General features: G+C 58.1%; 2 protein-coding genes and 1 long non-coding RNA gene across 11 annotated transcripts in view; 2 read left to right on the top strand and 1 right to left on the bottom strand.

Moving 5' to 3' along the window:
* FBXO25 (F-box protein 25) overlaps positions 1–9443 on the top strand; it is a gene marked incomplete at its 5' end in the record, with an annotated part of 53200 nt that extends 43757 nt beyond the window's left edge. For 2 of the 5 annotated variants that reach the window (XM_082715303.1, XM_082715305.1), the window contains 4 exons: positions 717–901; positions 3670–3849; positions 5572–5715; positions 8414–9443. In XM_082715303.1, the coding sequence (XP_082571429.1) occupies positions 717–901; positions 3670–3849; positions 5572–5715; positions 8414–8503 (599 nt within the window). In that variant the 3' untranslated portion in view covers positions 8504–9443. Of the gene's footprint in view, positions 1–716; positions 902–3669; positions 3850–5571; positions 5716–7886; positions 7914–8413 lie in introns of all 5 variants that reach the window. The other 3 variants (XM_082715302.1, XM_082715304.1, XM_082715301.1) reach the window with 3 other exon arrangements.
* A 3958-nt stretch (positions 9444–13401) lies between these two features.
* LOC309855221 lies at positions 13402–17470 on the top strand. The gene is made up of 2 exons (XR_014306677.1): positions 13402–13760; positions 15179–17470. It is a non-coding gene; the product is annotated as an uncharacterized lncRNA (long non-coding RNA).
* Positions 17186–25866, bottom strand: part of TDRP (testis development related protein) — a 33226-nt gene continuing 24545 nt past the window's right edge. For 3 of the 5 annotated variants that reach the window (XM_082715320.1, XM_082715322.1, XM_082715321.1), the window contains exons 3-4: positions 20440–20543; positions 17186–19402 (exon numbers count right to left, since the gene is read on the bottom strand). In XM_082715320.1, the coding sequence (XP_082571446.1) occupies positions 19057–19402; positions 20440–20543 (450 nt within the window). In that variant the 3' untranslated portion in view covers positions 17186–19056. The remainder of the gene's footprint in view (positions 19403–20439; positions 20544–25866) is intronic. The other 2 variants (XR_014306664.1, XM_082715323.1) reach the window with 2 other exon arrangements.

Raw genomic sequence — 25866 nt, 5'->3', positions numbered from 1 at the left:
GAGGGAGGGTCCCTGGGTTTCAGAGGAGTCTCTCCTGTCCGGCGGCCGGTCGGTCACCTCAGCCGTGCGTCCCCATAAGCAGCGTGGCTGCGTCATAGTCGCCAAGGCCCCAGGAGAGCCTGTGGCTTTGTGCTTCAGTCTGTCTTGATCAATCCTCAGCCGACAGTAAGAGGGACCTGAGATGCCGCACCGTGAGTTGATGCGTCCGAGTGTAGCGACACTCACGTGTGTGAGCTCCTCGGGACGACGGTAAAGGAGAGCAGACGCGGCTACTTCTAAAGCTGAAATTGCACACGCCCCGAATCACGCTGTCCGGCAATATTTGATGTTCTTTTAAATTCATCCTACTGGCGGGGTCTCAAAAGTGATGCCAGTTTGGGGTCGTACTGACATGACATCAGTGTCTTTATTGTGGTAAAATGCACACACTCCGAGTTCACCATTTCAGTCGTGTTCAGGCACACAGTTGGGTTGCATGAAGCATGTTCTCCACCTGCTGCCAGAACATGCCGTGGTACTGCACGGACCCCGTCCCCTTGGAACCCCAACCCCTCCTCGCTGACCGGGTCCTGCGGGGTCCGTCCCTCAGCGCCAGGCCTCTGGGGTCACACGTTTCCCTCCTGCAGTGCGTCCGTGCTGCCTTCGTCGGTGCCACGGGGATGGGCGCGGCGCCGGGTCTCTGTCACCTTCCCACGGTGTGTGTTGCTGTGTTCCAGTCCTTGACGACCACCAGAACCCCCGGCTCATCAAGGACCTCCTCCAGGACCTGAGCTCCACCCTCTGCATCCTCCTCCGGGGTGTGGGGAAGTCTGTGCTGGTGGGAAACATCAACATCTGGGTCTGCCGTCTGGAGACCGTCCTCCGCTGGCAGCAGCAGCTGCAGGACCTGCAGGTCACTAAGGTACGGGACACGCTGGTCCCAAGTGTGAGGCCTCAGCCCCGCGGGGCACTGGGGAGACTCTTTGTTCCAGGTGCATCGGGGCCAGAGGCCGTGGGGCGGCTTAGACTGCTCGTGGGAAGACAGTGGGGCTGGTCGTCGTGGAGACGGGTGACGAGGTGTTGTGGTGATGAGCCTTCCGGGGAAGATGAGATGTTGGAAATGGAAATAGTTGCCAGGAGTCATGATGCCTCGTTTGCCAGCGACCCCCCGCCCCCGGTGCAGGGTCCGTGCTCGCCCCCGTCCCCGCTGTCCTCTGGGGTCGTGTGTGGTTCTCGGAGGAGGAGGTGGTGCAGGTGGCCAGCGGGGGTCTGTCGTCAGCAAGGGAGCTCGAGGCTGGGACGTGCATCATTCAGAGGGAGGTGTGCGCTCCGCATCCACGCTCCGGTGGGGAGAGGACAGAGGCCAGGTCTCTCCTCGCCTTGGCCGGCTCTCAGGGCAGAGCAGCCATGGGCTTCCTTTAGGGTCTTGTTGTCGACACCAGCTTGGAGGCAGCACAGACGGAGTGCAGCGGTGGGGGCGCCCTCCTGACTGGGGTGCCACCGCACACTCAGAGCTGGCTTCCCTGTGGCCTCGTGCCCTGTGGCCCATCAGGGGGTGACAGTGTCGCCTGTGGTCACGCCGACTCTTCACAGCATAGATGTGGTCCCATGAGCCCGGGCGGGCAGCTCTACAGCTGCTGCAAACCAGGGGCAGAGGGCCTTTTGGGGAAGAGAACTGTGTGGCCAGATGGGAGGGAGCCTGGCTTCAGGGGGTCACTGTGGGCAGGGAGCCTAGCAGCCCCCGGGGCAGGACAGCCAGGACTGTGCGTGCCTTGGGGTCAGGCCAGCTCATGCCCATGAGGGGACTTGGTGTGTGAGTCCTGGGACCTGAGTCTGGGGTCCAGTCCATGGGGACGGACCCCTTGCAGCCGCGGTCCGCTGGCAGGTGGCAAGGACTCCTCAAGGCAGCAGCAGGCAGGCGGCGGGATAGCCCTCTGCGGCCCCGCTCACGCCAGTCCTCTGTCCTCATCTCCTGGGTACTATAGCCCCGCAAGGCCGTGGAGTGAGGACAGATGTGCTTCCACAGGAGTGAGGGTCACCGGGGCTGGTGCACTGGCAAGACCTCCCAGAGCTGTGTTCCTTTGCACACGGTGACACGGCTACGGGGTTTGTGGCGCAGAATGGCTCAGCCAGGCAGTGGGGGGCTGAGCTGAAGGCCCTGCGCCTCAACGGACTGTCCGGCTGGCTGCCCGTGCCCCTTCCTGTCGGAGTGGTCACAGCCCTCTCTGCGGAAACTGCTGGCGTGGCAGCTGTGTCTTGTGAGCAGTCACCGCAGGCTGGAGCCGGGTTATGGTACTGGTTCTGGTACTGGTTCTGGTGCCTCATGCATCCAGGGTTTTTCCTCCCCCCTCATTCACCTGGACAAGCCTCAGGGTGTTCGTGAGCTCCTGACGCAGAAGCTTGTCTCCAAAGACGGAGGCATTTATAGTGAGTCTCGGTAGTTTCTGTCACGGCGTGAAGACCTGGTCAGGAATGAGGCACACGAGTGCTATCTCGGGGCAACCCCGCTGTGCGCCAGCCTGTGAGACCCTGAGGTCACAGCTGCTCCATGAGCCCCTTGTCACCTGCTCATGCTGTGCAGCCCGTTGGGGGCGCATGCGCACATGCCCTTGGCTGGTAGGATCTGAAGTGACAACGTGTGACCACGCTGCATGGTGATGTCCCAGGCGCCGGGCTCTTCCCCAAAGAGGCAGCCAGTGCCGAGGCCTCCACACCCAGGGGCTGCCCCTGAGACATCTTCAGAGATGAGCCCTGACTTGTCACCCTGCTGCGGGGCACAGGACACCTCCTCCCGGGTCCCCGCCCACAAAGGGCCGGGAGAGCATTTCTGGATAAAGACGGCCACGCTGCGGCGGCAAGGACATGAGAGCGGCGTGGCTGGCCTCTCAGCACCTCCCCGCAGCCCCGCTCTAGTATTGCTCTGTGGGTGTGCGCTCTGTGCAGGGCTGCTGGAGCCACTGGAGAAAACAGAAGCCGGAAGGAAGCCAGCCGGCCTTGGGGCTGACCACTGGGGACAAGGACAGTCACCCAGCCGCATCAGAAGCGTGTGGCCCTGGCCAGGTGTGCAGGCATCCCTGAGCCCACAGGATCTTCGCCGTGAGGGGTCAGAGCCGTTGCCCCGTCTCCGTGAGAGGCGGCGTGGGTGCGTGCCCAGCCCACGGCTGCGACACTCGGCTGCCCACGTGTGTGCTCCTCTCCCGCCCAATACCACGACACACGGGTTCTGCACAGTGGGTCACATCCTTTCTTGGGACATAGGCGCAGGCTTGTGGGGGGCAGGTGCAGCTCCCGCGTTGGACAGTAGATGCTGGCCGCTGGACTGGCCTCCGTGGCAGATCAGTGGCTTGATTTGCTCCATTCTCAGACCCCGCCACCTCTCCACCCCATGTCCGTGGCACGTCTGACGAGTGAGTCCTGCACTTGGACGGGGTCTGGGGGACCCGAGGGCATAGACTGGCCTCCGTTCTTTTTCCCTCCTCTCCTCCAGGGTCCTCGTGAGGCCAGCCATCTCTCGACACAGGGCCTCAGGGCTCTCATGGCCAAGTGTGAGGGACGGTGACACTTCAGCTGTGTCTCTTTGGTTGTGTTGTGTTTTGAAGAGCTGCTGTCAGGGGATCGCGCGGTGTCCTTGTAGTCTGGTGCTCCTGGGTGTCGCACGCAGTGCAGCCCTGTCTATTTACACCCCGGCAGGTGAATGACGGCCTCACACTCAGTGACCTCCCTTTGCATATGCTCAACAACATCTTGTACAGATTCTCTGACGGCTGGGACATTGTCACACTGGGCCAGGTGACGCCGACGCTGTCCATGCTCAGTGAGGACAGGCGTCTGTGGAAGAAACTCTGCCAGTACCACTTTGCCGAGAAGCAGGTGAGTGTGGTGGCCTCAGGGCTCCGTGGTGTGGGATGTGTCCCTTGGAGGCTGGCCTGCGCCGTCACCATCCCCAGCGCCTGCACGTGGCTCTCTGAACCTTCCCTCCCCGCTCACTGCGCCCGCAGACCCAGACGTGGGGGCCTGCTCAGGGCACGTCTGCGTGTGACCTCCTGGGCATTGGGTGCACATACTCGTCACGCGGGGCTCCGTGAGACCCGCACACGCACGGGTCATCTGCTTGGTGCAGGGCGGTGTGGGGCGGGCAGGGCACAGGGCAGCGGCTCCCTGATGCATTTCTTCCCATCAGAGGCGGGTTTGGCTGTGGCCGGGTGGGCGGGTGGAGCCACAGAGTCGTGGACACGTGGCCCCCGGGAGACTGTCCCTCTGAGAGGCTGAGGGGTGGGGTGTCCTTGAGAAAACGGCACCTGTGGCCCTCAGTATTGTGCACCAGGGTGCAGCGGCCCCACCACGTCTGGGGTTTTCCGGGCGGATGCCCTGGGGAAGAGCTCCTGGAGCCGGGAGGAGCCACGTCCGAGGCCGGAGGAGGATGTGGGCTGGGGGTGCGGGCGCGGCAGAAGCAGAAGCCGGGGCGTGGGGCTGGCTGGTGCAGGGGTCCCCAGCGCTGCCCTGTGAGAGGCCCTGGGGGCAGCAGGCAGAGCCGCGGCCTGGGGCCGGACGGCTGGTGCATGGGGGAGGCCACTCCGTCTCCCGAGGCCGCAGTCCGCCCTCACGCCCTGCAGTGGTTCCTGAGGGACAGACGCCCTGCGCCGAGCCCTGGCCCCACACCGGTCCCTGGTCCACCAAACCTCCCCTCCCCGTGGAACCGCCCTGTGGGCCCCCTGCTCCCCAACCCGGCCGCACGGCGCTCCGTGGCCGGTCAGCAGGCCGCTCCATGGCCGGACCCGTTTCCGCTGATTGTTGCGCAGCTGGTAGACATCCGGGTCGTTTCTTCCTTGCGGCCTTGATGAATTCTACAGCGGTGAATGCTGGCGTCCACGTTTTCATGTGGACGTGGGTGTGCACCTGAGTGGAAATCCTGGGTCACATGGCACCTGTGTTAAAGTTGGCAGGAGCCGCCACGCTTCTGTCCCCCAGGCTGTGCGTCATATATTGCCGGCCACTGAGCTACGGGCTCCGGTGTCCCCACACCCGCATGGTGCTCCTGCTTCCTGGGTCAGGTTTGGTTTGTTTTTAAAAGATTCTGTTTATCAGAAAGAGCACAAGCAGGGGCGCAGAGGGAGAAGCAGGCTTCCCGCGGAGCAGGGGGCCCGACGCGGGGCCTGTCTCAGGACCCTGAGGTCATGATCTGAGCCGATGGCAGATGCCTAACGACGGAGTCCTCCAGGCACTTTTGTTATGGGTTTTTGTTTTTGTTTTTAAATCATGTGCGAGCTAGTGGGTGTGCAGTGGCACTGTGGGGTCCTTGGTGACAGAGTGTGGCACCAGGCCACCTCTGTGCTGGGTCCTTGGCCCTGGTTTCAGTCAGGTGGTCATTTCCATACAGAGATGCAGGTGTCGAGACACCGGGCATGGGACGTCATTTTCCCATAATACGGGTCGTGGGCGTCGCTGCAGACCAGGCTCTTCCCACCTGCCCTGTGCTGTCCCGTGTGCTCATGCCATGGGGCCTGGGGTTCGCCCCCTCTGCCTCAGTCCACGGGGGTCTGAGTCACGTCCCGGGGCCCCTGGCGTGGCGCTCAGCAGTGTGTGGTGTGTCAGTTCTGCAGGCACCTGATCGTGTCGGAGAAGGGCCACGTGGAGTGGAAGCTGATGTACTTCGCGCTGCAGAAGCACTACCCGCCGCGGGAGCAGTACGGGGACACGCTGCACTTCTGCCGCCACTGCAGCATCCTCTTCTGGAAGGTAAAGCGCGGTGGCCGGGGGGCTCCACGGGCTCTGCTGCGGGCGTGAGGGGAGTGGGGCTGAGAAGGCGAGCTGGATCTCCGCGGATGTCGGGGTGGGGCAGAGTCACGGACGTGCGCCGTACAGCATGCGGTTGGAGTTGGGAGTGTCGGGCCGCCACGTGTCTGTCTTTGCTTGGGGGACATTGTCCCCAGGGACAGCCCGTCCTGGGTGGTGCCGCGTTCCTGCCAGCCCTCAGCCCGGGAGAAAGGGGCCAAAGCGTTTGGAGCGGGTGCCCCACACTGGGCCTCCAGCCCTGCGCCCCCGGCACCCCTGCCAGCGCCTCCTCACGGCTCCCTCCACACCAAGCCCCTGCGGCAGGGAGGTCCCAGCCTGTCAGAGGGACACGTGGTTTTCGTATTTGATCGAAACTGAACCAGCACCTACTGACTCACATTTGGAATCGGAGGACCCAGGCAGGCTAGAAGCCGTCCGCCCCTTGGCTCCCTGCCACACGTCCGGGCTGGGTCTGTCCGCAGCGGGAGGGAAGCTCATGTCCCGGGTCATTGGCTTTCACGCCGGCATGTGTGCCCACGGTCTCCCTGACCACGAATACGCGCGTCCTGAGCTCTCCCTGCTCCGTCAATGGCAGGTGAGATCCGCGTGTGCACCCGCGTGCGGTGCCCTCGTGCTGCTGGGGGACAGCCGTCGGCTTCTGCCTCGTCAGCACCGACCCTGCTCTTCGCTTTGCCATACGTTTACCTGTAGCTTGTCGGAGGGAGCGTGGGGCAGAGGCTGCACTGTTGCAAAGGAGACGACCCCTGGAGGTTTCTCTCCTCTCCGAGGACGTCTGTGATAGTGTCACTTGTGGTTTCCTCTTACCTGTGGGAGTCGAGTGCGGTCCTGTGCAGGGCGTTTCCTCTCTTCCTTTAACCGAGGTTCACTGATGCCGTTTGCATGAGTCACGTGGGATTTTGTTTCCCCGTCACTGACGTCCGTTAGTTGGATTCCCACCTCGCGGTGAAAACACGGTACAGGTCCCGTGTTCTGTGGTCACAGCTGTTCTGTAGGACGCGGTTTGTCAAGGGCACAGAGTCTGTGAGCAGATGTCTTCTTGCCTCGGCCTGATGGGTGAGGGAGGCCCAAGTCCGTCTGTGGGGAAGCCTGCGTCACAAGCCCCAGGGCACGAGGGAGGCTTGTGTGCACCCACACCCTGCAGGTGCTCGTGGACGCAGACAGAGGAGCGTGGCTCCTGCATCCCAGCTTCTGAGGGTCAGGGCCCCCGACACAGACCCATCGCGGTGACCTCATGGAGCCGTGGGGGTAGGTCCCGGAGTGGGATCTGGGCTCGGCCTCAGGAGGGAAGGCACCCTCCCTCCGTGGTTACACAGGCGGCTCTGTGCCTCCTCCCGTCCGTTCTGCAACCGGATTTCTGTGTCGCTGAGCTTCCCGGAACTGTGGTGCAGGTGATGTGGGGGGTCACTGCGCAGCCAGACAGAAGGAGTCCTGTGGGAGGCCAGGACCAGGGTCAGGGCTGTGTCGCCACCAGAGAGCATGCAGGAACCAGAGTGGACGCTGCAGGTCTGGGGCTCTGGGCAGGACCAGGCGGGGTCACGGCAGGTCTGCGCCCACGTGCGGGAGCAGATCCCCCAGGTGGCCTGCGCACGGTGCCCGCAAGACGCACGGTGGCGGGCACGCAAGGGGCAGCGGGCGGGTGGCTGGGTAGCGTGTGGGGAGGTCGGCAGGCTGCTCAGTGGGGCGCGGACAGAGCACGAGGGAGCAGGAGCGACACTAAGGTGGACAGCGGGCATTCGGCAGAGCAGGTGCTGGGCTGCGCGGGAGACTAGCGGCTTCCCCAGACACGGCCCAGGCATCTTCGGTACGAGCCGGGAGACCGCAGCCTCGCACTGCCTGTGCCGTGGGGAGTCTGCGGTTGGGGCTGCAGCCCGGCCCGCGTTCAGCCCAGACTCCGAGGCAAGGCGAGTGTCGGTCCCGGCCTCAGGACGGATGGGTCCTGGTGGTCGTGCGCCGGCTCCAAGAATGTTCCCACCGCCCGCCTCAGCACGGGCGGCTCCAGCGAGTTTGCAGATCCCGTCCACACGCGCTCGCGGTCTGCGCTCTCGCTAATGTCGCTTTCCCTCTCTCTCTCCCTTCCTCGCACTCCTCCTGGCGCTTTCTCCACGACCTCAAAGGACTGCCGCCTTGCTTTGTTGTTCAAGGTACCTCCGTGCTCGACCAGGCCTCGTGTCGCGTCCACGCATGCTCCCCGGCCGGCCAGAGCCGCCCCCGAGCCGCTTGCGGGAGGTCCTTGGGGCCAGTGCGTCAGGGGCAGGCTCAGTCTGAGAGGGACTGGGACACGTGTCCCTGAGCTTTCATTGAGACGCGGGGCCACATGGCAGGTGCCTCGACCCGGCGTGGCCTCCAGCTGCCCCCGGTCTCTGCTCTCTAGTCAGTCAGTCTGCGGAGCGCCTGTTTCTTTAGTCGTTGCTCCTGTGAAACAGGATCCCGGTCTCCCGCGGAGTGCGAGCTCCGGGGGCGCCCTGCTGTTGGAGCGCGCGTTCCGGGGCCAGGCCAGGGAGGCAGAGAACCCCCGGCCCCGGCCCTCTAGCTTGGCCCACCTGCCTCTGCTCACAAACCCCCATGCCCACGCGGGTCCGTGTCCTCCACACGGCGCCGTGGCCTCGGTGCTCCGTGGTGACCCCTCTGCCTCCTCCCGCAGGACTCGGGGCACCCCTGCACCGCCGCCGACCCCGACAGCTGCTTCATGCCCGTGTCCCCACAGCACTTCATCGACCTGTTCAAGTTCTGAAGGTGGAAGGGGTTCTCCGTGCTGTGCTGTCACCAGGGAGCTACAGGAGCCTGGAGAACGCGCCCCCCCCCCGCCCCCGCATGGACAGGCCACAGGGCGTTGGTTTGTTCTGAAGGGGGATCAGGGATCCCAAGCAAAATCATTTCACTTTCTCTAAAATTCTCTTCATTTAAGTCTGTGAAGGTTTGCAACGTTGTGTATTTATTACTATGGCTCAGTAAGGTCCTGGGTTAGTAGCACCACGTTCTGTGCCACACTGACACGTACGGCTGCTACTGTGCTTAACGGTCAGATCATGGTTTCCTGATTTCGTAGTAATTAGGGGCAGGGGACAGAACAACGGGCTGTTGTAAATACGGGATGCAGAATATTTATTTTTCTTAATATGTATTTAACTGCACTGGTTGTGTCCAAGTGAGTCCTCACTGATGGAAGTGAGCCCAGCGCAGCGTGTGGTACCGTTGTGTTCGTGGTCAGTCTGTGGTCAGTTTGTGGCCAGCCACGGTGCGGGTGGTGGGACCGCCCGGTGCAGCCACCCCTGCACTGTCCTGGAAGTGCTTTCCTAGACAAAGTAATAAATCGTCTTTACTTACTCATCTGACTTCCTCGGTTTTACACCTTCCTGAAAAAGTAGTGTCTGTGATTTTGATATCGTTGATTTAAACCTTTAAAAGATTGTTTTATTTTTAAAATAATGCATGTCTATTTTGGATATTTGGGGGATTATGTTATGAAAGAATCTACAAGTCACCCGGGACCCTGTCCCCCGAGACCCTGCTCCCGCCACATAGATGAGCCCCCCCCCCCCCCGGCGCTGTGGGAGAGCGGTGGGCGCCCCCGCAGATCATCTCTCCTTCCTGCCCGAAGTTTTTCCTCTTCTAAGCATATAAATGGTTTGCGGTTTCGCGTCTTTGTAAATAAAGATTCTGGATTTTCAGTATCACTGTCTGTGCTGACCTGGCGCTGAGGGCCCGGGACGTCTGTGGGTCGCAGGAGGGGCTTTTCCTGTTGACCCTTCCCGGGTTCTGCTGGCTGTGCACTGTCACAGGAGGCAGGGTGTCACTGACACAGTCACCTCCACTGCGCACGGAGGAACTGGGATGGGCAGGCTGTCGGCAGCTCGTGTGCAGCTCTCCGGCCCCTTGAGACGGAGGAGGAGCAGAGCCCAGGCATGGCATCACGTGTTGGAGGATGTGCCCAGACGGCCCCTGTGAATGGGGGCAGTTAGGATTTTCCCAGGCAGCGACACATGGAGCACCTGAGCTCCCCGAAGAAGGCTGCTGCGGGCTCCCTCCCCCGGTGCTCTTGGCCGAAGTGAGGGACAAGGTGTGTCCACATTTCTTTGCATGATCGACCATGGGTTTTTGTTTTGGGTAAGTTGCCTAACGTGTGTCTTTTGCCGGTTTTCAGTGTTGGTCTTTTTTGGTGTTGATTTCTTCTTAAAAAGACGTTGAAGTTTGAGCTCTTATTCCCCAGACGTGTCGGTAGCACAGAGGGGAGCACAGCCGCTGCGCTCTGCTAGCCCGTCCGGGTGGTCCATGGGAGGCCCGGCCCAGCTGCGGACAGTGGCAGCCTTCTCAGCGGCCTTGGGGAAGAGACGGAGGGAGTAGAGGCCACAGGCTGAGCAGAAGGCAGACGGCATCCAGGCAGCCATCAGTCACGTGCAGGAGGGGGTGCGACGCAGAATTGTCCTGAACTACACGCTGGAATGGTGCTTTGAATGCGGGTGTGTTAGGGGACACTGTGAGACGCACCTGGTGGGCCTCAGCAGGCACCGCCAGCTAGGAAGGCCGTCCAGACGCAGCCTTGCCCCTTGCGTGGCACAAAAAGCTGTTTCTCACCCAGTGTATTGCCACAGAGGACAGAGAGGGCCTCTAGCCCCTCACCACGCGCCCCTGTTGATGGTTCAGGTCTCTGTACGAGGAACTAGGTCTGCTGTAGGACACTTACCGTCTGACTGCCAAGAGCGTGTGCCGTAAGTGCTGTCCTTCGACCCCCAGACCCCCGTAAAATGTTGGTATTTGTGCCCTGTGACCTGCTGAGCTCAGACCGGTGGTCGCTGTGCAGACTCCCACATTGTCCACACACAGCTGGAGTCCGGGCACCCTGTCGGCCTGGGCTGGGGCCTGTGGTGCCACCCCAGCTGCAGACGTGGGTCGTGCTTCCCGCTGATGGAAAGCTTTGTCTTTCCTCGTGAGTGCGAGGGTGCCATGTGCTTCCTGTAGACGCCTTTATTAGGTTGGGGCTTAACCTTCTAGTCGTACTTTCGTGAAGATTTTTTTTAATCATAAAAGAGTGTTGGATTTAGTCATGCGTTTCTGCGTCTGTTGAGATCACGTGGCTTCATCCTACATCCGGCTTGTGTGCTACGAAGCATTGATTGATTTTTCTTCCTTTAAGAGGTCATATTTAAGTGACCTCCACACCCACTGTGGGGCAGAGACTCACAGTCCCGATGTCAGGGGTTGTGCGCTGCACTGACGGAGCCTGCCACAGGCCCCACATTGGCTGCTTTTTGCGCACGGGACCATCCTTGCCTTCTGGGCTGAAATCCCACTAGGTGGTCGTGCTAAACTGTCCTTTTCGTACCGACTTGCTGGTTTGGGTTCGCTGGTACCACACAGGTTTTTTCATAGGGGATCTCAGTCTGAATTTCTTGGGTTGTCTTCGTCCTGTTGTGGTGTCAGGGTGAGGACGTCCCGACTTAGGCAGACTTAGGATGAGCTCGCCTTGGCAGTGGTCGCTCGGCTGTTTGAGGGCAGAGTGTGAGCGGGACCCTGTGTTACTCTGCTTCAGATGCTCAGTCGAGCTTCAGGGCTTGTGCTTCTGGACGAGCAGCTTCCTTCTTGGAAGATCCTTTCTCTCTCAGAGGCAAAGGCCCCCCACGACAGCCCGCCGTCACACGGACTCTGCTGCTTGCCCCACAGTGACCAGCAGGAGGGCGTGCTGTCCTCTGGAAACCAGTCTGAAGAGGCAGAAGATCCCGTGTTTATGAAATTCAACTTGAATTCCTCCTGAATTCCTCCGTGAACCGTGTGCCGGTGCATGCTTGACCCCACCCTCCACCCTTGGTCCTGCCTCGTGTGTCAGACGCTGCCTAGTGAGAGGCCCGACGGCTTGCACAGGGTATCGGGAAGGCCATTAGGATCTGCCTGTCCTGGGCGCTCACCTGTCCCCATTCGACACTAACTTCCCGGCTCCCGCCCTCAGCTCCCGCCGCCTCCTGTTGCAGTGGGGAATCTGACTACCCTGGATGCAGGATGTCTCCGGAATCATCTGGTACTTGGCCTTTTGTGACTGGCTTGTTTCACTGAAAGTCATTCCTCAGGGTCCATGCACGCCGTGGCCCGTCTCAGGGTTTCCTGACTCCTCGCGGCTGAGCCGTGTTCTGTTGCACGGGCGGACCGCAGTTCGTCTGTGGAGACGCTGCTCTGAACGCGGGTGTGCCCGTATCTCTCCGAGATTCTGCTTCCCCTTCCGTTGGATAAACACCCAGAAGCAGAATCGGTGCGTCAGATGCTAATTCCGTGCTGCTCTTATTTCTAGCAGATCCTGAACAGCGTTCCACAGTCGCCGCAGTCTGCATTCCAGCAGCAGCGCGGTGCCGGTCTCTCTCCACGTTCTCGCCAACACTTTTTCTGGGGCGGTCACCATACAGGGACCATTCTGACAGGCGCGAGGTGGTGTCTCCTGCGGGTCTGGGTTTCTGTCCCCTTGGTGATTAGTGGTCTGGAGCCCCTTCTCGTGTCTGTCTGTCGTATTCGAGGTCTGTTCAAGTCCTGTGCCCATTCTGTTGCGTGTTTTTACTGTTGCAGGAGTTTCCTGTATGTTCTAGACACTAACTCCTCACAGGCTTATGCGTGGAAGATGTGCTCCCCTGTTGTGCAGGTCGCCTGTTGTTCCTTGACGCACGCAGATATCAATTTGATGGAGCCCGTTTCTCTTTCTCCCAGCATTGGCCGACCTTTTCATCTCCTGAGAGATCATTGACAAACCTAAGGTCGTGAAACTTTCCGCTTTTGCCCAGAACTTTTACAGTTTTATTTAGCTTTTACGTTTAGGCCTTTGGACCACTGAGGTCATACTTGTGTGTGGTGTAAGGTAAGGCCCCACTTCATTCCTCACGTGTGGACGTCCAGTTTTCTCATCACCATTTGCTGAAAACACTGCCCTTTCCCCCACTGAATGGTGTTGGCACCTTTGTTGAAAATCATGATTGTGTATGTGATAGTGTGTTTCCGAGCTGTCTCGTCCCATTGGTCTGTGGGTCTCTGTATGTTCTTACACTAGGACAAAACTATTTTCATTACTGTGGCTTCATAGTGAGTTCTGAAATCAGGATATGTGAGTCCTCTCACTTTATTCTTTTTTAGGATTGTTTTGGCTATTTGAGATCCCTTGAAAGTCCTTGTAAATTTTAAGACTTTTCCTATTTCTGCAAAAACTGCTAGATTTTGATGAGTGCATTTAATCTACAGATCACCTTGGGTGATGTCATCATAAGCCACACAGCCACAGGCACGGTGGGTTTTTCCATTTGTCTGTGTCTGCTCTGATGGCTTTGAGCCACGTTCTAGTTCTCAGTGTACAGTAATTCAGCCTCTGTGGCTGAGTTTATTCCCAACTATTTTATTCATTGTTGCTGTCGTAAATGAGATTTTCTCAATTTCCCTTTGCAGTTTCTCTTTGTTCAGGTATAAAAACACAGCTGTTGTTTTTATATTGATTTTGTGTCCTGCAACTTTCCTAAGCATGCCTATTCTACTTTTTGGTGGTGGCTTTTAGTTTTCTTGGAATTTTTTTTGGGGGGTGGTGTAGAGCCTTCAGGGTTCTCTGCAAATACAATCGTATCATTCATAAGTAGTTACACTATTTAGGGTTGGGATGCCTATTAGTTTTCTTGCCTAATTGCTGTGACGATGCGTATGCAGTAGGAGTGGGGAGAGTGGACTTTCTCATCTCGTTCCTGACCTTAGAGAAGACACTCAGTCTCTTCTCACCAAGTAGGAGCTTAGCTGTGGCCTTTTTCTATCCCTTAGTAAGTCAGGGTAGGTTTTCTGTTCTTAGTGTTTTTGTTTTTTATCAAATGCTTTTTTCTGCATCAATGAAAATAATGTTTTCCTTTTCATTCTATTAATGCATGTAGTGAATTATCACTTGGTGGATTTTATCCTTTATTGAAAGTGGAGGATTGATGTCTCTCCTGCTATCCTGGAGCTGCCTGTTTCCTCTTTCATTCTGTCACTGTTCACTGCAGGTATGTTTGTCATTACCGTATTTTCTTGATGAATTCCCAACTGTTTTTTATTTAAACTTGAAGATGAAATTCTAGGATGTCTGGGATTCACTGTAAAATCATAGCTCAGTCAGGAGTACCTATATGAGACAAAATTGGATCATTGCTGAGGCCAGGAGGGTCGTTCACCCAGGGTTTCATAGCAGGACTCAGCAGACCTGCTCTGTGAACATGCGGGGCCTTGTGGGCCACGCGTCCCTCCTCCACGCGCTCAGCAAAACCCCGGACGGCAAGCAGCCTGTCCACGAGTGCGCGCTGTGTTCAGTCAGACTTGACCGACACCAACATGCGTTTCATACACTTTCCATGTTTCATGATACAGGAGTAAGTTTTTTCACCATTTAAAAATGTAAAAATAAGGACGCCTGGGTGGCTCAGTTGGTTAAGCAGCTGCCTTCAGCTCAGGTCATCATCCCAGCGTCATGGGATCGAGTCCCACATCGGGCTCCGTGCTCCGCAGGGAGCCTGCTTCTCCCTCTGACTCTGTCTGCCTGTGCTCGCTCTCGCTCGCTCGCTCTCTGACAAATAAATAAAATCTTAAAAAAAAAAAAAAAGTAAAAATAATTCTTATGGGCCATGAAAAAGCAGTTGGTGGCCCAGATTTGGCTAGCAGGCCATTGTTTTGCCATCACTTACATTTTTCTTTTCTTTTATATGTTTGACACTTAACATTTTATTTTTAAAATAACTGTTCTCTTTCTCTTTATTAAAAAGTAATAGATGGGGCCCCTGGGGGGCTCAGTGGGTTAAAGCCTCTGCCTTCGGCTCAGGTCCTGATCCCTGGGTCCTGGGATCGAGCCCCACATCGGGCTCTCTGCTCAGCGGGGAGGCTGCTTCCTCCTCTCTCTGCCTGCCTCTCTGCCTGCTTGTGATCTGTCTGTCAAATAAATAAATAAAATCTTAAAAAAAAAAGTAATAGATATTCATTGTAAAAAGCTTTTTTAATTTTTTTCCATTTTGTTAAAGATTTTATTTATTCCTTTGATGGAGAGAGACACAGCAAGAGAGGGAGCACAAGCACGGGAAGCGGGAGAGGGAGAAGCAGACTCCTTGCTGAGCAGGGAGCCTGATGCGGGGCTCGATCCCTGGGATCACAACCTGGGCCGAAGGCAGACCCTTCACCACCGAGCCACCTGGACGCCCCTGTAAAAAGCTTTCTAAAAAAGTACATAGAAAAATTTAAATGCTACCCATGATTCTTTCTGAGGTAATTATTCACATTAGATAGATTTCCCCAATATTTCATATGACTTTCGAAGCCACCTAAGCTCTTAACCAAAAAGGGAAAGAAACAGGAGGCAGCGACGCCCTTGCGGACACGTGGAGTTGTACATGGAGTTGTGCGTTCCTGACGGGGCTTCTCCTTGTTGGTTCCTTAGGAAAGCGGGGCTCCTCGCGGGCAGCTTCTCCGTGCCCAGCTTTGAAGACTCCTTACGGAACAGAGGCTCTTGGCATCTCTGAGCTCTTGGCGTCTCCGGCTCACCTCCGGCACCAGCCCTGAAGCCTCCAGGGAGGAGACTTCTGAATTCTAGTTTCCAAAGGAGAACAAGCTTCACTTCTCAACGCCCTGAGTGAGTGGTTTTTCCCTCATCCCTCCCACTTCAGACTCATTCAGCTCTCTTGAAAAGTTAGATTGTCTAAACTTTGTACTTTTAAAAATCTTGTCAATATTTTCCTAAAACCCCAACACTAATTTTGACTTACTAAGGAAATGACATTCAGTGGAAGTCATCCCAGAGAGACCAGTCCTGGTGACTCTTGGGGAAAGCTGAAATTCTATCCAGCCTGTCTCCCCCGAAGACAGTGTCTCACCTGCAGTTCTGAAAACCACGTTGATGACACACATTCTTCCACCCAAAGTGCCAGGATTGGTGTGTTCTAAGCGTAGCTGCTGCCGGACACACGGGAGAGACTGTGGCCTGAGAGGCAGAGGTTTTACGGGCCTCGCAGTGCGATCAGAACCCCAGGACGTTCTCGCACAGACCGTGCAGGGGGCACCGACGGGGGGTGTGCGATCCGTCAGAAGCCGCGGCAGCGGAGAAACACGGCGGGCGTGCTGATGCCGGAGCCACCCTGGGGGTGCTGTGTTGGCAGGAAGCAGGGTTCCCAAGGCCCCAGCAGGGCCCAGCAGCCTTCAGCCCCGCCTGCAGTGCCGGGAGGACAGCCCCCTGACGTACCGCACTGGACACGGACGCCGTGTCGCGGGGGCCCGACGTAGCTTATGCGCCATATCCTGGTTTTGAGGAAAAGGTTACAAGGAGCTAGACGGACACTGTCAGCCAGCTGGGGACGTCCGTGTCTGTGTGGGTGTCTGTAGACTGCCGGTGAGGAGCGCATGCTGGTAGCATAAATTTAGGGTTGAAATGTCACGATGTTTGTAGCTTAAACACTTAAAGAAACCTGATTTTGAAACAGCCCAGCCAGCTATTGAGGGAGCCACTGTCGGACTGCACATCACCAAAGGTAACAGGAGGAGGGCGGTGTGGGTGCTGCGAACCTTCCGGGGGGTCTCTGATAGCCCGGACCCTCACGCCAAAGCCAGCCCTGCGGCCACTGGGGCCCCTCCTGCCACGGCCCCAGAGGCTTGACCACTGCCCACCCTCCATAGGTCATGGGCATTCTGTTCTCTCCTGCCCGCACGGGATGTGGGTTATCTGGGACGACGTCCCTGTGACTCTCCCCCACCGCAGCTGACAGTCACGCCGCTGGCTGGGTTCCCTGTGCTTGGTGGCTGCAGGCATCAGCCGTGTCAGCTGGGGGGGGGGGGTTCTGTCCACCCACACGCCACAGATCCCACGGCCCTGGGGAACCTGACCTGCACAGACTGCCCTCAGCTCTGGTTTCTGGGAAGGTGGAGACACGGGGGCCATGGCGGGGCAGGGTGGGGGACAGACCTGTGAACCCCTTGTACGTAGTAGGACCCCGAGGACAGGACTGGAGCGCAGGGCCGCCCCCCTGACGTACCTGCACCCCCAGATCCCCAGATAGCAGAGCTCCACTGGCTGCAGGGAGTGTGTACCCATCTCCTCTGGAACAGGCCACTGTTCTTCACGGACTTTCCTCTAAGAGATAGTGATGAAGTAAAACTGCTGTTGCTGGGACGCTCACGGCTTCTCCACTGTGTGCGGCTCTCAGTGCCCGACCCCAAAGTCCGCTCAGAGCACAGGCACGCCACTGGCTCCCCACAGACTGGCCACAGTGGAAGCCAGTGGCTCCACTGCTCGGATATGCAAAAGGTACGTCCTGGACACTTTGTCTCCTTGTGTTGTTTGCATTTTAAAATGAGGGTTAAGGTATCAAGAAAAGTGCCATCAGCTTTCAGTGACTAAAGCCACTGCGAGCATTCACCTTAAAGTCGATGCCGAGGACCACGCAGACGAGTAACAGAAGAGGAAATGAATGGTACTTTTATTTTTTTAAAACTTCAGCTGAGAATGAATTCTACTTTCTTCAATGCCAGTCACTTCCCTTACAAAATAAGCAACAGTAGAAGGAGCACAGACCACTGGCTCTTTACACAGTGATGTCATGTGTTCACAGAAGGCAGACAAAACCCCCAAAACCACATTCTCTCACTAACCCGTGAACATCACACAGCTGCTCGGTAAACTCGATCAAGAAAAATACTTTTCTCCCAAAGCACAGCAATAAATATATTAAAAAACCACAAACATACTTATTTTCATTTAGTCTGAGACAACAGAAGAAAAAGCTTGTTTTTACATTAATCTTTGTAATAAGAAAAATGTGATTTACAGTGCGTATTCCAATTCCGATCTGGCTTTGTCTTCAGATGTTCGGAAACAGTATTAGGAAGGCGTGTCGCCAGCCTCGTGTCACAGACTCGCACAGAGGTGAGTTACAGGCACTTAGCGTTGCCACACGGGTGTGTGGCCACCTGCCGCGGGGCTCGGGTTCCAGACACAGCGCCTCCAGCTCTGGCTCTGACACGCGTGCCCGAGTCCAGTCAGCCTGAGCAGGGCCGCGAGGCCACTGCCACCTACTGACCCCTTTCCCTGAGGACTTGTTCCAGCTTCCCTGTGTCACCAAATGCCCCCAGCATTTCACGTCCTAACAAACTTAAGACCTGCCCCCGTTCAGAACTCAGTCAAGTAAGTTCCTTGATCTACTAAAGGATGGACAGATGGGCGGATGCTGTTACCATCAGGAGTCCTGGCACTGGGCCTGCGCGGGGTCCCACAAGTGTTTTCCGGGGGGGGGGGCTGTGTTTTCTCACAAGAGGTAAGCACGGTGTCGCTGGAGGTTTTATTTTTAACCAAAAAAACTTCTAAACCTTTTCCTCCAAACCACCACTGCCTGAGGCAGCCATGGGCACCGCCTGCGGACACGGCGGTCCTGCCAAGGAGCCCTGAGCTCAGTGCGCGGCCTGTCCTTGCTCGGCGGCCAGGGCAGCTGGCTCACTAGGAAACCAAACACCTGCACATAATAGAAAAGAGGCACTTGCAGTATTTTATATAGTTTAAACTCCATCAGCAAATCCGTGCTTCCCAAGAGTAACTGAGAGGATCGAGTTGCTAACCTGACCCACACGTCCGGCACTCTTGAGCCTGCAGCCACACAACAACACGCTTTCGGCAGAACGTGAAGATCACAATGTGGATGTCTGGGACGAGTAAGAGGAGCCCTAAAGGAGGAACCGCTGTCCCCGTCCTCCGTGCACACGGGAGACTCCTCCCAGCGCGAGAGATGAGGGTGAAGCGGAGAGTGGCATCTCATGCTGCACCGGATGTAACATTTGCTTTCCTGGATTTGTGAAGAAAAAAAGTTGAATTCGCTGGGTCGAACGCAGTTTAACATAACCTTTGGAAGAGTGGCTTCACGGCTGGATCGCGGGCTTCTGGGAGCAGAAGAGGGCCCGGCCCGCCGCTACAGTCGAGTGTCACGGACACACACGGACACCACATGCAGGACACGGGGGGGGGCACGGAGGGGAGGACAGCAGGGTGCAGCTCACGGGACCACGCCCAGCGGCGCTGTTAGAGGTGGACGCTCCCCAGGAGGTGGCTGGGGCTCCCCTCCGTCAGCCTGCGGGCAGGCCCGTGTGGACGCGGGCAGGCGGGGAAGGCGCTCTGCTCTCGTCCTCACAGAAACACCAGGGCAGCGGTGGGCGTGCAAACAGGGCGTGAGACGGCACACTGTGGGGCCTGCACGGAGAGAGAGAAGACACGGGGCCACGGTCGCGGTGGGTGGGGAATGCGCGCTCCGCGCACCTGTCCCGTCTGCCGGGGCCGGACGGTCACTCCAGCTCCTCCCACTTGTCGGTCAGGTGGCCTCTGCTCTGCCGCCGGATGCCGACCAGCTTCCCCGCCGACCGCAGGCTCCAGCGGGAGCTGTTCCCTGAGCTCGCCAGGCTGCTGTACTTCCTGCAGCCCTTGCTGTCCAACTCCCGGCCCGGCTGAGGGGGGCGGCCGCTCGCCGTGTCCCCTGCGTCGGCCGTCACCTCCTCGAGAGCGAGTGCTGGAGGCTCCCAGCCTTCGATCTCATCTGGTTTCTTCGGCTGAACGTTTGGTTTTAAAACCAGATTGTCCCAAAATCCAGACTTCTTCTCGGTCTTCAGCTCTTCTCTTAACCGTAAGTTAGTTCTGTGGGAGACAAGACAGCCGTGTGTGGGTGACCCCGTGATCCGGGACCTCGTTCGGGTCTGCTGTGCACACAAGTGTAAGTCATTTATAAAGTAAACGCAAATCTGTAATTATACCTGAATTAAAATTAGTAAAGTAAGTCCCTGCCTATTAACGAAGCTGGGGGAGCCGCATCTGAAGGAACACTTGGATCTACACAGCCAAGAGCGAGTTTTCACACAAGGAAATGCTCGAGTGTTCGAGCCGAGCGGGTAGCAGGAAGCTGCAGATGCGAACGAAGAGACGGACACCAACACCCCGTTTACCGAGCCGTGGCCACGGCTGTTCACACATGCGGCTCGCCCGTCCGAAGCTGCCAGTGGGTAATTCGCTCAACACAACTGAGCCTCAGACCCTGGGTGGGGAGAGGACTCGACAGCAGGGGGCGGGAGCCAGGCCGGCGAACCTCCAGCCCCAGAGCAGGGCCATCCCCAGGGTGTCACGGCGCACGCACAATCCAGGCCGCAGCCCCGGGCCCACAGCCCTCCATGGGGGGCGGGAGGGAGAGTGAGGAAGCGTCCCGGCCGTGGGGCTGGAGCAGGGCTGCCTGGGCGCCCTTGGCCCAAACAGCAGCGCCTCGTCTGCGGCCAGGCCCACCGGCTCACCTCCCTTCACACGCCGTTGGCAATCCCTCAGCTCTCAATGACTGTATCTTGTCACGTTTAAATATACTTTAAAAAATTCTGCTTCTAATAAACAGCAATGGGCCAGTTTAAATATACACAATTTTCCAAAAATCTTTTCCCCACCTTGATTTTCTGCAGTTAGTGAACGTCTCACACGTGCCTAGAGGCTGTGTGAAGACCAAGTGCCGTTTCCAACTCTGAGCTCAAGAGCTGGTCTGGGAAAGCGCTCCGTCCTCCCGTGAGCTCTCAAGGGGCTTCTAGGGGCACCCGGGACCCTCTCCCCGAAGCACGAGCGCAGCACGAGCGCAGCGCGTTTGTCCGCTCCCCGCCTGCCGCCGCCCCTCCGCCCTCCCGCGGGCCCCGCGGACTCACCCTTTGGACTTGGGGGACCTGCATCTCTCCAGCAGGTGCTGCTCGTCGTCTTTACTGAACAGAGAAGTCACTTCCTTCCAGCCTCGGAAGCTCGCTCCCTGGACCTGCGAGAGAGGGAGGAAAGAGGAGGCTTCTGCGTCCGGCGACCGTGGGGCCCCGAGCGAGCCGCCGGCGCAGGCCCCGCCCGCCGCTGCTGAGCATGTCTACGCGGTCCCCCTCACAGCGGGGTCCCCGCTCTGGAGCAGGGACGCTCGGCTCGCCCCACAGCCCGAGTCAGACGGGATGCCACACCCGTCGGGCGGCGTCTCGGCCTGCGTGTCTGGCTCTGTGCGGGTCCCAGGGTCTGCAGTAACACGAAGGAAGGAACGGGCAGGGATGTCCCTGGGCCAGGTGCCTCCTGACCCGTGAGCTCACAGGGCGCCTGGGGTCACACAGCAGGGCCTGGAGGAGGGTGACTCTAATGCTCTGAGACATGAAACACGTCACGGGACCTAAAGCAACCCCAGAAACCGGACCAGGAGGCGGTGCGACACCCCTGGCGGCCACGCCCGAGAGTCTGACGCCACAGAAGCCACTCGTGGGGCCTTGGGGAGGCCCGTGACCTGGGGCCGGCTGTGGCAGGCAGCCCGGCGCCCCCCGTGATGCGACCAGGGTTGTGACCGGTCAGGGCCATGCAGCGGGAGGAGACTTGGCCACATGAACCAGGAACACAGGCAGACTCACGTGGGGGTTCTCAGCAAGACAGGAGCCCGGGGCGGACGGCCATACTCCTGCGGCTGAGACTGAAACAGCCCCGGGGGAAGAGGAGGACAGATGTCCGCTGAGCACTCAGGAGCCCATGGGTGGGTGGGCGCCAGGTCGCAGGCATCAGCACCCCCCCACCCCCGCCGCAGGACCTCTAGGTCCACCAGGAAGGACCACCCTGTCCTGCTCACTCCGTGCTGAGCTGCTCAGGGCAAGGCCACATCTTTCCCTGGTCCCACAGCTCCGGGGGGGGATGGGGGGGCGGGGAGTGCCTGAGGGACCCACACGTGCCAGGGGCCGCCCCTCAGCAGCACGGCTGCTCCGTCCCAGGCCCTGTGTCGCCCAGGAAGTTCCGGGGGGATTCACAGGGGTTCACAGAACCCTCAGCGCTAACTTAGTCTCTCGCCCACATTGGGGGCCCCTCCGGAGGCCGGGAGCTCAGGGCCCCTCTCTAGACGTGCACGGACATGTCGGACACGGTTCGCTGGGTGCTGCGGCAAGAACAGCAGGTCTCCTGAGGGGCTGGGTTCTTGCCCATCACATCGTGCCCCGGGGCCGGGTCCATTGGCCACCCCACCCCCACGCCGTGGCTGCTCCAAGGACACACACCACGTGGGGGTAGACACCATTCACAGCACTTCTGGGGGACACCACCCAGGAGACCACCAGCCACAGACATCCTTGGGAGCTCCTTACGGCGAGGAGACTGAAAGTGGGCAGCACACGCTGGCCGTGGGCGCGGGGCCCGTCCAGCAGAGCTGCAGGCGGCCCAGAGCACCCCCGTGGCCCAGACGCAGGAGCAGCCCAAGGGTCCCGTGCTCATGCGTGGGCCCTTACTCAGCCGTGAATGACGCTGGGGTCCTACTGGCAGGGACAGCTGTGCCAAGAGGAAGCTCAGTACCCTCTGATCTCCTGCCCACGTACAGCCAAAACCCCAAACCCCAAACTCCTCCCAAGAACTTGAGCCACGCTTGCCCGGGGGTGGGGGGGTGGGAGGGAAGGCCGGCGTCCAGGCCACAGTCCGCCCCGGGGGGGCAGGGCCGGCAGACGGGACGCGGCAAGAGCGGCCCCGGAAGTCTCCTCACAGGCAGAGACGTTTCCGAGAGGGAGGATGTTGGCCCCACGGGGTGTGGGATCATTTCACAGCTGACGAATATCCCACCACCAAGCCCACGCGTAAGCTCCCAGGCCGCCGATGTCCCCGTTGGTCAGCGAGCGGGCCACGGGGGGGCCAGCAAACCCCAGCCCCGCCGGAGGCCCCGCAGCTAGCAGTCCGAGGATTGGGGACCACAGCACCCAGGACACGCAGCCCACCCTGCACGGGGGGGGGGGGTGCACATACGCCCAGACCAGCCCCCCGACGGGCAGCCACAGGTTCCGCCGCCCCCCCCAGCACGCATACGGTCATGGCTGCGACAGGGCCGCAGAGGCACCGCGAGTGACCAGAGTGAGTGAGTGACACAATCTCAGGGCAGATGCGTCCCTGGAGAAGGCAGAGTCAGACGCTAGGACGGCAGCGAGACCACGAATGGCCACAGGAGCGCTGGGCGCGGAGGGGACACTGCCAGCACACAGGCCCCGGCTCAGCCACGGGGGAGCCGCTCTGCGCGACTCCGGTCCTGGCCATGTGGTCCACACACCACATTGGCCACAGGCTCACACGCACCTTCTGTGTCCTGGGCCAGGAGGGGCCCGAGGGACGTCCCATGTGTGCTCGACATGATTCAGTCACCCTGCAGGTCCCAGCCGGCCCAGCCTGACCTCCGGGGAGCCCCCATCCCAAAGGCCATTCGAAGGCACACCGGCGACCGGGTCCGCTCCTGAGCGCGGCCGTGTCCGGCAGGGACCGCGGGGTGTCTTCGTCCAGGGGCAGGACACGCTGTAGCAGGCGAGACAGGCCTGGTGCCTCCTCGAGACACAGGACCAGGCTGTAGAGCTCTTCACTACCGAGGTCGGGCTCAGGGAGAAGCGACAGCCAGAAAAATGACGACCAGACCCGTTCTGTGACTGAGTGGCACCCAAGACCTGCGGCTGCAGAAGTGAGTCTGAGCCCAGAGCCCAGCTGCACCCCACTTCCGGCCCCGTGAGGAGAGAGCTGTGAGGCATCCCAAGCCGGGCACAGCTCTTCCTGCCGGAGCGCCTCGGCAGCCCGCCGCTTCAGGCCGAATGGCCTTTGGGGGCAGCATGAGATCCAGGACGCCCTCGAAGGGCACCACTGGCCCCTCAAGAGTCGCGCTGTGAGGACAACCGTGAGTGCGCGGCGGTGAGCGATCACACGGAAATGCGGAGCAACGCGCTCAACAACACGCAAGCAAAATGAAAAATAAAAAAGGAAACCACAAAACAACCCAGAAATTGTAGAAATGAATTATCTCTGAGAAGAAAAATTCAAGGGCTTCAGCGGCTGACCTGGCGATGCCGAAAAAGAGCGAGTGACCTTTGAAACTAGCCAACTACGAGCAGAAAGAAACACGCGTGAAGAAAGCCTGTGGGGATTATTGCCACGTTGTGGGAATTTCAGGAGAAGAGAAAGAGAAAGTATATTTGAAACAATGAACGCCTCCGACCCGGGTCAGAAGTGGACATCCGGGTCCATGAGGCCCAGGGGACCTCACTGAACCTGCGGCGCGCTGCGGTGAGCTACGGTGCCGTGATTGCGGCCTCCGAGACGGAGCCTGGATTGCTGCAAGACGAAACAGAGGCGTTGCATCTAAGGACCCACCTTGGCCGGGGGGACTTCTCACCGCAAACTCTGGGCCAGGAGAGAATGTGACGACGAACTCCAAGTATTTACAGACAGAGAAAACCCTGTCAACCGGGAGCTCTAGACTGACACAGCTGTCCTGCGCAAGTGAGGGGAGATCAGCACTTTCCTTGACGGAAGTGGACAGAACTCGCCGCCACTAGGCCTGCCCTCCGTGACATACTGAAAGGACTCTTCTAGGCAGAAATAACAAAATGCCAGTTAACAGCATAAAAGCATGAGAAGGGAACATAAAGCTCACCCGTGAAGGTAAATTTATAGTCGGTCACTTCTGTGATACAATCATGGCGGTACAGAATTCACTCACAACTTTAAAGATTAAAATATGGTAAAAATAACCGGAATTATAATATTCCGTTATTGGATACACAGTCCATACACTGCAGCCTTGACAACTGGAGGAATGCTACTGAAGGTATCAAGAAACCATTTTACAAAATCCTCATGAAAACCACAAGAGAAAACCTGTAGCAATTACACAAAAGAACATTATAAAAAGTTAAAGCATACAGACACCGAAGGACGTCCGAATACAAAAAAAGGAGGGCAGGATAAAAAGCAAGGAACAAGGTGTCTACAAAACAGCCAGAGAATAATCTAGAAAATGACAACAGTAAGTCCCTATCTACCAACAATTCCATGTAAAAAAATTAGATTCTCCAACCAAAAGACATATAATAACTGAATAAAAACACAAGATCCAAAGATATGCTGCCTCCCAGAGGCTCACTTTAATCACAAAGACACACATGGATGGAGATTGAAGGTGTAGAAAAAGATATTTCAGGCAAAAAGTAGTAGATATCTTTAGATCAGATAAAATCGACCTTAAAAATGGTAAAAAGAGACAGAGGGGTCACTATATAGTTCCAATTTTAGTATATGTGTTGCCGGAGCAAGCACGAGGGGGTCACTATATAGTAACGAAGGGGCCAGTCCACCCCGCAGACGTGGCAGTTGTGAACATTCCCGCAGCCAGCGGCCGAGCTCCTGTCGTACGAAGCAAAAGCGGACACTGCGCAGTACTAGCAGGGAAGTCAGTGCCCCCCTGTCAGCCAGGGCCCCTCTGCTCGGTCAGTGAGAAAACAGGATCTGAACCCCAACAGACCCGCAGACACACACAGCATTCGGACATACACGTGGAGCTCTCCTCGGACCACCAGCGTGTAAAACTAGAACACAAGGGCGAAAACGGGAAACTGGGAATCAAAAAACATTCTTCTGAACAAACAACGGATCAGAGAAGATATTTTAAAGGGGAAATAAAAGATCCTGGGACAAAAATGGAAAACAACATACAAAAACTTGTGGATGTGGCGAAAGCTGTTCATGCCCACACCAGGGCGAGCTCGGTGAACGCGGAGCCCAGGGCGTCGGGGAGGAGCAGACCCAGCCCGAGCTCGGCGGATCGAAGGACAGGGTGAGGATCGCGGAGAGGGGCGCGGGGGGCTCCAGCGGCGGAGCGTCCGCCTTCAGCTTGGGGTCCTGGTCCCGGGCTCCCTGCTTCTCCCTCTGCCCCTCCCCCTGCTCGTGTTCCGTCTCTCTCAAATGAACACGTAGTCTTGAAACAAAACACAGATTTTTACCACAGCAAGGAAAATCCCATCGAAGCTGAACGGCGATGATGAGCCGCAGCATTTCCATGATGAGGGCGAAGGGAACAGAAAAGGCAGACGCCTCTGCAAACCAGAAGCCGGAGCGGGAAGCACGGCATTCCGGGGGCTCCACGACGGCACAGAGCTGCGGGCGCCAGTGCAGCCTGGACACCGTCACGCCAGTGCTTCATCAAAGCAATGTAACGCGTGTACTTTTTCTTTTCTTTCTTTTTTTTTTTTTTTTTAAGATTTTATTTATTTATCTGACAGAGACCTCAAGCAGGCAGAGAGGCAGGCAGAGAGAGAGGAGGAAACAGGCTTCCC

This window comes from Mustela nivalis (assembly GCF_964662115.1).
Source record: "Mustela nivalis genome assembly, chromosome: 20".
Classification (NCBI taxonomy): domain Eukaryota; kingdom Metazoa; phylum Chordata; class Mammalia; order Carnivora; family Mustelidae; genus Mustela; species Mustela nivalis.
The sequence above is the reverse complement of the archived record's forward strand: the minus strand, read 5'-3'. Positions and strand labels throughout refer to the sequence as shown.